Here is an 11,980-nt window from a genome sequence, read left to right on the forward strand (position 1 = left end):
TCAAAGATTCTCTCTTCATGTTGCAAAAGCAGAGCTGAGTGAAACAGGTCAGAGAGGGGAGCTGGTTAGATATAAGTAGGCATGGTAAAGTGCAGAAAGTTAAATGTAAAATTCAAAGAGTACAAACAAAATGAATTGCTTGGGGACATTGCTTTTCATTAAGTGTTCTGCTAAGGAATTTATTACCTCTGCTGTTAAACTTGTTGTAATAGGGTCTGCACCTCTGTCAGAAAATTGTAAAGGGTCCAGAAATGGATAAAATTGAAAACTGCTGGCTCAGAAGATTGATAAGGAAACAGAAAGGGTTTCACATCTAAACCATTACCTCTAATCTAGAGTATTTCCTTAAGAGTACACAAAGCTCTTCAGCCTCTCGTGGCTGTTTATGACTTCCAAAACCTAAATATGTTGTACCTACAATACAGAGGAGATGCTGGGTAGGCAAGACGCTTGCATGTCCCAAGAAAAGCATAGATATGCTAGGGTGCTTGTTTATTTTATAGAAAAGAAGATGAGACTTGAGGAGATGTTTGACTGAAAAAGAAACTCATGGCTTGTCACAGACTGGCCTCTGTGAAATGAAAAACATGCCTAAGTCAGCTCCTTGAGCTGGGGACTAAGTCTGTCCTGGTCCCAGAGCCGCCATCATAGTCAGCATTTATAGGTGTTCATTAGCGAGCTGGTACAGAGGTCAGGACCTGCTGGTCGCAGAGCTGAGCTTCCCCCAGAAGATCTATATATTTGCTCTCCTGAGGCACCGCAGAGAGAATAACATATCTGTTTAAATCTAAAGTTCCTGGGTTGAAACACAGGCTTTTAGTCTGAAGAGAGCACTTCTGAGGCACACAGAAAATGGTAGAAAATAAAAAATATCTGCAGGAACTCAGAAATATGTAGGAGAATCTAGGTGAAGTTAAAGAAGTGCTAAAGGCAGTAATTTTCAGCGTGCTTCGATAAGGGCTTTATATCTTTACACGAAGAAAAGATTAGGCCAGTGCCTTCAGCAAATTCTGCCATATCTCAGACAGGCAGAATTCATTCCAGCTGCATCAGGAAAGCGCTTAGCCCAGTGCTTTTTAGAAAATGCTGTATTCCCCCATCATATGTGGCGCTCTGCTTTATGGCAATTTCTTTTCAATCTGCAAATACCAAATGGGTAACTCCTGCTCCCTGATGGTCTAAAATGAGGGATTTAGTGAAACATTTTCAAAAACACTGAAGTTGCTATAGAGTACGCCCTACAAAACACCAGCTCTCCAGAAAGCACCTATCTCCCAGCCAGCTTCTGGCTCTGAGGTGGTTTTGTTGCTGGGAGGTATTCAGGACCTGCCTTGGGTCTCCTCAGCACTCATGAGAGGTCGGCCTTGGTCTTGGCACAGCAATGGTCCTCTCCCTTCAGGTGTACAGAGAAGTGCATTGTTACATGCCTTCACCAGGAGGTGTGTAATTGCACCATAAATTTGGGCTAGTTTTGTTCTTTATAACCACCAAATAAGCAAATGAGATGCATGAAAGATTAAGAGATATCCCATTTCTGAGTATCTGACAAGGAATGGCAACCCATCTTAGCAAAATATTAATCCCTCTAAGTAGAATATTAATTTTTCCCCATTAAAATAAGGACTACATTTTTTCTCCAAGTTTGAGCCGTAAGTTATTCATGTTTGAAACCATTAGGTGTACTCTCCCTTTCCTATGTAAATTACTCTTATTTGTGCCTGGCAGAGAAACACAGTGCCAAATACATAACATAATAAAAATAAATAAATAAGAAACAATATCTGGCAATGACTCACCAAAGAGATCATAGTAAGGAAAAGATAATGTTTGTACTTATACAGATTAACCTCTTGACATTGGCAACCTGAATCTTACCTAGTCTTAATTCTTTCCTGTGCCAGGCTTTGAGCCAAGCAAGCCCACTGGCTTTAGCAGCATAACCTTGCCTGTCTACTGGAAGAAGGCATTGCATCTTAGCAGCTCTGTAGCCATAGCAACAATCAAAGATAATGATGAAGTCAGGCTGGAAGGGTTTTTAAGTTCCCCCCTATTTTTTCCAGGGACAAGGATGATGCCAGTGCTCACTTCCTGAAGGCACTGGTTGGAGACCCGCCGTTCTCCCTCCAAGGGATGGGAGTGGTGCCAGGCCAGGATTTTGGCCTTGGGTGGCTAGCCAGGCTGTGGTCCGGGGTCCTGGGAAGGAGGTTTGGGGAGCTGGGGCTGCCCCTCTCCGCTATGATCCCGCCAGCCCGTTGCCCTCCTGGGGCCAGCCCTGAGGACCACCTCAATTTCCCCAGGCTGGGACTGAGGTTTCATGCTGTGTGTCCAGCCTCCCCAGTCCCCTTACAGTGGCAAAGACAAACGCACCTCAGCCAGTTTATAAGCGCATTCTCCTCTCTCCCTGCCTCAAGGTTACTCTCTTACAGCAGCTCTGTCTCCTTGATTTTTAGATGAAAATCTTTGACAAAAACAAAGACGGACGGCTGGACCTGAATGACCTGGCAAGGTAGGCTTTAATAATATTGAGATGTTTTTTCAGCTTGCAGCCGCAGATCCAGGCAAGGTGATGATTTACAGCAATAACATATCTCCCTGTGGAGATATGCATTTGAATCCTACCTCTTTTCAAATTAAATCAGGTTACTCTGATGCAGATATGCTGGACCTTCTCCAGCATGGTCCCTACAGCAATGGTTTGTGAATGCCTAGAGCCAGTGACACTTAGGAGTGTCAGGACCTGTTTGTCCATTACCAACACGCTCTGGAATAATTTGTACGACCTCTCTAATGCTGCCCAGGAGGTGACAAAGCAGCCGGTAGTGCTGTTTCTCAAAAAGAAGGCCTGCAGTCCCTTTTGGCAGAATCACAGCCATGCATCAGCTTTGCATTTGTTTCACCTCATCACATGCAGCGGGGATTGCAAAGTGATTTTGTTGTTTGCTTGAGGAAAGAAGATGCCACTGCAAGGGGGTTTGCAAATGTCAGTAGCACAGGATTTGGGGAGAGGAGGCCAGGATACAGCTGAATAACACTGAGGACTCAGTCATGTGCCTCTGCCTCTTTTCGGTCCCTGATCCCTCAGAGGCCTCTTAATGGTTTTCACTGAGAGAGAGTATGCACATGTGTACAAATGTATGTGAAATGACTGGATGGGACTTCAAAAGTACAAGTATAGCCTTCTTAAAATACCAAGCTTGCTGTTGCATTTACCTTTTAAATATGGTCCCCCAGCTGCTCCCTTACCCCACACCAGGTGAGGCTCCCCTCTACTAAGAACATGTTTCTCACTTCCCAAGCCCTGTGGCGTGCGGACACAGTTTGGCACATTTGGCATTGCAGGCTCAGAAGCAGCTCAGGGTTAGCAGAGCAGCTGGAAAGATAAAAGCTTTTATTAGTGCTGCAAGGGGCTTTGGACACAAGAGGGGGAAAGGAGAGGAATTTGTCCAGTCTCAGTGCTTAGGCCAGTATTACTTTGTCCTTTACTTTTACAACCACCAATTCCTCCTCCAAAAGATAGTGATAAATTGCTATTTACTTTAACATAGCACAGCAATCCAGTTACAGAGGAATAATTGTCTGGTAGCTCTTGCTTCAGAGGCTGACAGCCTCCATTGCACCAGAACATCAGAAATACTCTGTGAGGAGCAAGAGCACTTAGAAATATGTTTTCAGTGAAGCAAAGAACGCCTGCAATTCCCCCATCAGACAGAGAGAGGGGCATATGTTCACATAACAGACCTCTATAAATAACCCTTCTGGTAATTTTCTTTTTAAAAGGCCTATAATTGAAAATCTCTCTGCTTTATGAACCAGAATAGTTCAGAATAGTTTGCATGTAGATGATAAAGTGGAAAGATCATAATTTATATCTCCCTGCTCAGGATTCTGGCACTCCAGGAAAATTTCCTTCTTCAATTTAAAATGGATGTAAGTAGCAGTATTTTTTCAAGCATTCATCATGTGTTTCTCAGCTAAGATAACTTGCACTCAAACTTGAATCTGTTTTTTCCTTTTTCGTTTCCTTGTCCTCTCTGCGTGCAGGCTAGCAGCACAGAAGAAAGGAGGAGAGATTTTGAGAAAATCTTTGCACACTATGACGTTGTGAGTCCCAGAGATTATTCTCTTGCATTCTTTAGATTTTATAGACTAAATGTCCACCGCTAAAACTTCTTCATCCCTGTGGGTGTTGTACCTGTCTCTCAGGAGTTGCAGCTATGCAGGAGCCCACAGGCCAGAGGGCTCCAGGTGCCAGACTGTAGTGCGAGGTGGGGGGACAGAAGTGAGAAATGGTCAGGGACCTCATTGAAAAGGACACATTTTTACTTTTTCCATCACCGCGGGCAGTGTTGCTGCATTAGCAGTGCCTTTCTTCAGGAGAAGCAAGGCTTGTAGAGGGAATGGTGATGTGAGCTCTATCAGTCTCTGGCAGTTTGGGATCTATACCACCACCTCGAAAAATAATACTCCTTCTAGGACTGAAATTATAGTTATTTAGGGAGTCTGGCCCAGGCTTTGGTTTGGGAAGAAGGAAGGGATCTTGGCAGCATAGAGCCCAGTGACAAGGTAGACCTACTGACTAGTAAACATTGTTGTGTTTTTTGCTTGCTGAAGGGTTTTGATGTTTCTTCTGTCTTTCAGAGTAAGACAGGAGCCCTTGAAGGCCCAGAAGTGGATGGGTTTGTCAAAGATATGATGGAACTGGTCAAGGTAGCTTCATGGTCCTTTGTATTTATTAGTACTGTATTTTTCAGAGAGGATGGTGCTTGTTTTGCTAAAGTTATGTAAATAGAGAGGCTAACGAGAACCTAGAGTCAAATTTCATTTTGATCAGAGGTAGAAATTAATGTCAAAATACTATACTATACTGTCACAAATACTATAGACCATTTGCCCTTATCGCAGAAATTTTGCCTGACAAATCAATATGGCTTTACTAAGCGACTGTATTTAAGAAAGGCCCATTCTAGCTCATATTCTAAATCAGGCAGACATTACAGTGTCACAAACACTTAATGAAAATTTAGTCTTCGCCTAGTCTACCCACACACACACATTGTTTTCTTTAGTGAAACTAATATTTAGGCTGAAATAGTCGAAGGGTGTTGAGTAAGCTTAAAGAGAAATTAGAATGAACAATATGTGCCTCTGCTTTTTCATATCACTTCCCTCCTGAGTACAATGATAAGTAATGCTGGTAAGAGCTGAGTGCCCTGAGCTCCCACTGACAGCAGTACAGACCAAAGGCTCCCAGCACATCACCAAACTTGGTCAAAACTTCAGGAAATTCAAATGTGAGATCATTAATGGCTGTGATTTTGCAAGGCTATGAACTCAGATTTAGACATAGCTATTCCTTAGGATACCTTGGAAAGCAGGAGACAGATGACTGAAACCCCAGCATGGGTCTCCAGAGAGCTGGTTCTGCTACAGAAACTCTCTTTGGCTTTGAGCAAATCATTTCTCCTCATAACCCTGCCTTCAGACTGGAGATCTTTCCTGCTTCACAGCTGTTCATGGAGGACAAGGCAATTTACATTTGGAATGTGGTAACAGTAGTACAGAGGCTTATATATATATAAAAACAATTGCTACCGTTAAACTTTGCTTCTTCAGTGACCTAGCTAATGTGACTATGTCAGCATGGGTTGGTCACCACCAGAAGTTCTTCTTTCCTCCCTTTTCACTGAGGTTATGATCCTTACCACACTTGTTGACTTCAAGGTTTGTTAGCTCATCACAGGGCTACACTTGAAAATTACTTAATATCTTCCACCAATCAAGAATACCATGCCCTATGTGTGACTTGAGCTTCTTACAGACAGCAGAATCCATCTGCATTGGATTACATTGAATTTCCAGATGTAGTGTGAGGTATAGCTTTTGATCCAAATAGTCTGGTCTTTGGCTCTCTCTGAGCCTGAGCTATTGCATTTCCATGCAACAGTACCCAGTGCAGGGCAACCTATGCTCCTGTGTCTATTTAGCTGAGTGTGGAGCCTGTAGCTCGATCCAGCGTGTTCCCTGAGCACGTCAGCCCAGCGCTGGGCTCTGGCCAGCGAGCCCTGTGGGGCAGTCCAGCTTCGGTTTCTGAGCAGCCTGCACCAACTGCAGGTCAGCATGGGGGCATCTCTTGCCCCATGATGTGTTTAAGCCTCACGTCAGAGACTCATCCACTTTCTGCATGACAGTAAAGGCCTGGGACAAGCTCAGACTAGAAGGTAGCCAAGTTCTGGATCAGTAACATGGTTTCAAGCCTGAATCTTCAGTATTCCCACAGAGCCTGCTGCTTGTGGTGCCAATTGCCTTTGCCACCTGCAAAAGATTTTCTTCCTCACTTCGCAGAAGCACGGGACACTTTTGGACCCTGTGTTGCCCCCTGAGAAGGGATTAGCAATTGGCAGACTGCTGAGTTTCGGAGGAATGGCTGTAAGGAGTCCAGCTGGCCTCTCTTTCTTCTTCTGGGGGAACTCTTCTGTAGTATATGATGTCCACAGAGGAGAAAAGCCATAAGCCCTTGAGAGCATGGCCTGCATCAGGGGTAGGTGAAGAGGGAGCCCAGCTCAAGTCTTGCCTATGCCTTGTTTGGCTGCTGCATCTACCCCAGCAGCTCCTTGACATTCACACTGCAGCATGCTTTCCAGCTGCGACTGTGTAAGCAGGAATTGTTTCACTTACTGGGAATACTCTGGCCTGCTGCTACAATCTTCCTGAGAAATGTAAGTGAGTTTAAAAAAAAAGGCACTTCTCAACACTCTGGATCTCAGCAAAATCTGATTGGAATTTCCCAGAAAAAAGAAGAGGTGCTTGAGTAGCCCAGTAGAAATCTCTCTGCCAAATATCTAGGACTTCTGCAAATAGTGGGAAGTATGAAGGCTTCTCCAAGAAAAGCTCTTCAGAATCTTTTATAATGAAAAGTGTTCAGAAAACTAACTATGGAGGTCACCAGTAGCTTCCCCTATAACCTATATAATGACTCACGTGTTTAACAGAGCTTGTCTTTAGAGGAGCTATGCATGTCCATGGGTTAATAACACAGCTGCGTATAATGGCATCTGGTTTCAGTCTCTGAAAACCTGATGGGTATTATTCTTGGTTTTCTGCCACCTATCACCTTCTCCCTGCCAACCACTTTCAGTTTCTCATTTCAACTACAATTGACTATATGCCACCTTTGAACCTTGGATAGGTACAGCCAATAACTACAGAATAAGTTACAGTGTCAGATAATGCCACATAAATATATAATATACTTGTTTTGTAAACTTGTTTTGTACGAGAGAGTAATCTTTTCCTGACACACTTTTCACACTTGCCAAACTGCCAGAGAAAGCTGTGTTGATGCTGTCAACCATGACGGTGGGTGAACCAAAATAAAAAGCCAGGTGGCCATATGTTGGCTGTGTGTGTATGTATGTGTGGCTACGTAACATACAGGGATGGGTGTGAGGAGGGACAGGACATTGGATTTATGCTCTATGTACATGTGTGCAAAGAAGGGGAAGTCATACCTTCCCTAAGGGCCTTCAGCCCCATCGTCCTTGGGCACTGCGAGTTGTGTGTGTGAATTTGTTCTCCTCTTGAAAAAAAGTTCTCCTCAGGCGCAGTAGTGCAGGGCTCTGTGTCCCACACACATCTTCCCACAGACTTTTGTATCATATGGATCAGATATGATGGTCTTGGATAAGGACAGAAATTGTGTTAGATTTCCTTCCAGTTACTTGCAGACCCTTAAGCCTAAGCATACCCATTCAGTTTTTGCAGGGCCATCATCTCTGCATTCCCCACCTTACATGAGTTACTGTGGGGCCAGGCCATTTGGTAGCTTTGGGGCATTTCCCTGTCTCTGTAATTCCCACTGGTCTACAAGGCTAGCAAAATCCAGAGGTATTTTCTCCCTCAGCAATGACTCTCTCTCTTTTGTCTCCAGCCCAGCATCAGCGGAGTGGACCTGGATAAATTCCGCCAGATCCTGCTCAACCATTGCGATGTGAACAAGGATGGAAAAATTCAAAAATCTGAACTGGCCTTGTGTCTTGGGCTTAAAATGAACCCGTAGATGTGACCATGCTTGTGGTTGGGCTTCCCTCGTGTGAGCCTGCCGCTCCTTGTAGAAGTGTTTCAGTGCTGTGTAACTGTGTGGGAGGTGGGGAACAAGAGCACCTCACTGCAAGGCTGAAGAGCATCTGTACAAAGATGCAGCAGAATGAGAAACACATGGAGGGCCTCACCACTCAGTAATTAGATTTCTGGTGTTCAATACATGCTGTTGCTTGTGGGGTTCTTTAACAGGCTCTCTATCCACAAGCATACCAGTTTCTCAAAATGGAGGGATGCTCTTCTACCCCTGCCTCCATGAAATACTGTCCTACTAGTCTTCTAGAATAGGGGACACATATCTCCTTAAAAATGTAACATCAGTGCTCTCAGACTGCAGCTACTAAGTGTTTTTGATGGTTGTGAAATCATTACCCTGGTTAAAAAAAAAAAAAGCGTTATGCTTTGTTTGTGCATTTAAAATATTGAATGGATGATAGTGTATTTGTGCAGAAATAAAAATGGCAGTTATAGAAATACAGTAGGATTGGAGTTAGTGTGTTGTGTATGGAAAGCCATCTGCCACAGACTGATAGACCATACAGTGTAGCCCTTTTATGTAAAATGCATAAAATGGAGAGGGTTTGGGGATTTCTATCAAGTGTAGGTTTTAAGCATGCCAGGGAATGAAACATGGTAGATTCTTCTTATGGGGAAACCACACACAACAGAAAACATCACCTCCAGGATGAAGTCACAGAGTAAGATCATTTCTGGAGGAAGCCTTTCTTTTGACCCGTACTGAAGCAATATGCAAGGTTTGCATAAATTGGAAGGCAGGAAGGACAGAAGTCTAATTAGAGTGAAGCTCTGAAACACACGCTTTTTTTTTTTTAAACCCATAAGAGTTAGTAAATATTTACAAGCTTTACTGAACTTAAAACTTCACATCACTTCTGGGCCATAAGCGTAATCTTGGAGCCTGATGGTAGCAGCATCATCTGCACCTTGTTTTTCCCTATTCCAGAGGATTCAGCCACATATTCAGAAAGTGGCCCACCTACAATATCATCCTCAACTAATCCGTTTTTCATTTCCAAAGAGAAAAATGCTTGGGTGGGGGGGGTTGTTGGCAGAACTTTCACACTTTCCAGCATTTATGTCTCTTACAGATGAGAGACCCAAATTTGACACTACAAGTTTCTTGCTGGTGATGTTCTTTGCATAATAAAAATACAATGCAACACTATTTTTACTCTATTTTATAAATATTAATCAAATATAACCTTCAGTCAACACAAATAGAGATGGAGATGCTGATTTAATAAAGCAGTGAAGAATACACTCAACTCTAGGGATATGTTCATTCTCTGTTCACACTGATGATAAACTCATGCACAGAATAAGTGCTAACCATGTGTTCATACACTGCACTGAGCCAGGGCTTTAAATTCTTAAACTACTTTTTACCCACCCTGGCAGCAACACAAACCGCAACCACAATAACAGAGTTCTCAATGGTTTGGAAAAAACACAAACAAGAAATCAGTCCTTAGTGATAGATCCACAAGCCATCAGAGATGCACTTTTACTCATGAAAAAATGCATCCCTGTGAGGGAAGAACTGTGTTCAGGAGTGCATGAAACATTGTTGTCCTAAATAATTTGCAAAAAACATAGTAGGGAACATCACCAACTGTCTTTCCATCATACCTCTAATGGGATATGGCTTATCAGCCAAAACAATTGCACTTTTCAGTGTATCCTTCCATTTTTCTCTTCTTTCTGCCTTTATATTGTTCTCATTATTATTATTTTCTTAATCTATAATTTCCAGTACTTTGTGTATGAGAGAAATTTCTGTACCGTGACCTGCAACATATTTCCACTTTTAGATGTTAGATTTTTTAAGTTATTGGTATTTTTCGTAGACAAAGGATCCGTTCTGTCTTGCCCTTGTTTAAACTTACTGATACCAGTAGAATTATTTCTGCTGTATGAAAGTATACATTCAAGAAAATCCTGCCCTGCCTCACCAAAAATGTAACAACTGTTTACTTGAAATGAAAAAGTCTTTTAGAGACTATTTGCAACCACAGCTCTTATTACAAGAGCTATATAACACCTCTTTATCAAAACCTTATGTTTTTCACATTCTCTATAGCCAATAATTTTTTCAACAAGCACTAAGCAGTAATGAATTTGGTATGTTGTTGGCAGAATGTATTTTGTTTCTTCTGTATGAATCTGTGGATTTTTCTAATATTTGGTTCTTATCTGTAAATTTGTGCAACTATTTCTACTGCATAACTCTAAGTAAGTGAGTTTACAGGAACATTTTATAAAATGTTAGCAAAAATTAATGGGGCAACATACATGAAAAGCTTGTATAAGAAACTCAGAAGAGTTCTTTATAAAGAGTTTGTTTAGTTCCACACTCCTATAAGCATATTTTTTGTGTTTGAAAGCTCTTCTGGGGTACTTATGAATTGCATCCCATTATAACAAATTGGGAACAAAACACTAGCATAAATGAATGGGGGAAAAAAGGGGTATTTCATCACAAGCTTCAAGTGCCCAGTTTCTACTGTAAAACTTATTTTCCTTCAAAGACCTTGATTTGCCATTCTAATATGGTGTATCAACTCTGTTTAAATTGTTCTATCTCTTATTGACTTTTTTTCCGGGGCAAAAGCGCTTTTAGCTTTTAGAACACGTTCAGCTCATAAAATTGGGAGGGAAGAAAGGTCATATCTGAAGGGTGTGATGGAAATCTCTTGAAAAGCTTTGCCTTGAGGTCAGAGGATCAGCTGGCATCCCATGGCTATGGGAGCTCCACCACTACTTTCAGGAGGGGTAAGAATTCACTTTTTATTTTATTATTATGTGTTTAAATACCTAGTCCAAACAGCAAAGTGATGACAGACTAAAAATGCCCCGAGGGGACTGGGCTGGCCTGGGGCCAGGGGGATGACTGGGGAGAGACTGGGCTAGGGAGGAAGGTGAGGATGACATGACAGAGGAAGGCAGGGCTGGATGATGTTGCCCCATGGGCATTGGGAACATGGCTTTGGGAAGCTGAAGGCTGGGCTGCAAGAAAGTGGTTAATGACAAAGTGAAACGCTCCGGAGCCAAGAGGAGGGATCAGGAAAACAGGCACTGTCCTTTCGCAGGGACCGCAGGGGAGATCCATGGTCTCCCAGGACTCCAGCCCAAGTGAACTACAGCTCCCCTCTAAGCAAACAAAATGTCAGTAGAGGCAGCGGGATTTGAACCCATGTTACAATGGTCAGCACAGCAATCATTAATGAGCCCAGGGCTTATAACCCTCTAGCCTCTAAAAGTCAATGCTAGCACGTCAGGCAGGCACTTTTAGGCTTCCTATGGAGGAGCCATGTTCCTGGCTTGCAGAGATTTGGAGGGGGTTTTTTATTATTATTTTTGCTTCAGCAATGAATGATCTCCTAGGCCCTTTGGTATCATATGTGCCGGCAGTAATTCTGGTGATTTCATCCCTTTGAGGTGCTGTGGGTACATAGGTAGGCAATACACTGTGATGAAACTTAGCTATTTGCCATTTTGCAAATTCCAGAGGTACTTTTACATGCAACATGAATTCCCTTACATACAAAAATATGAGAAGCTATTTCACATTTGAATAGTCGTACAAAAATACCTGTTATATATTAATTACACAAAAACTTTTTACCTATGAAAACAAAAGCATTTACATACCATGAGGCCTTCACTGCTGCAAATATACTGAAGATATCCAAGTAAGGTGTTGACCTGTTTGATCATTCTGTACTAACAAAATTCTGCTAGAATCACAATATCTAGGAGCCCGCATCTTGGTAAGTAGAATTTGATAGAAAAATGAAATGAATGAAAATATTTATCAGGATATTTTCCCCTGGTATTCTCTTTTTTTTTTTCTAGAAAACTG

The 11,980-nt window shown here is 42.4% G+C and overlaps 1 protein-coding gene across 1 annotated transcript in view; it reads left to right on the plus strand.

Moving 5' to 3' along the window:
- The window catches only part of SCGN (secretagogin, EF-hand calcium binding protein), a 30,330-nt gene extending 21,749 nt beyond the window's left edge, over positions 1 to 8,581 (plus strand). Inside the window, exons 7-11 of the mRNA XM_067292397.1 lie at positions 2,451 to 2,506; positions 3,882 to 3,927; positions 4,042 to 4,101; positions 4,639 to 4,707; positions 7,928 to 8,581. Coding sequence (XP_067148498.1) covers positions 2,451 to 2,506; positions 3,882 to 3,927; positions 4,042 to 4,101; positions 4,639 to 4,707; positions 7,928 to 8,056 — 360 coding nt within the window. The 3' untranslated portion in view covers positions 8,057 to 8,581. The remainder of the gene's footprint in view (positions 1 to 2,450; positions 2,507 to 3,881; positions 3,928 to 4,041; positions 4,102 to 4,638; positions 4,708 to 7,927) is intronic.
- Positions 8,582 to 11,980: the final 3,399 nt, after the last annotated feature.

The sequence above is a fragment of the Apteryx mantelli genome, chromosome 2 (genome assembly GCF_036417845.1).
Source record: "Apteryx mantelli isolate bAptMan1 chromosome 2, bAptMan1.hap1, whole genome shotgun sequence".
NCBI classification, from domain to species: Eukaryota; Metazoa; Chordata; class Aves; order Apterygiformes; family Apterygidae; genus Apteryx; species Apteryx mantelli.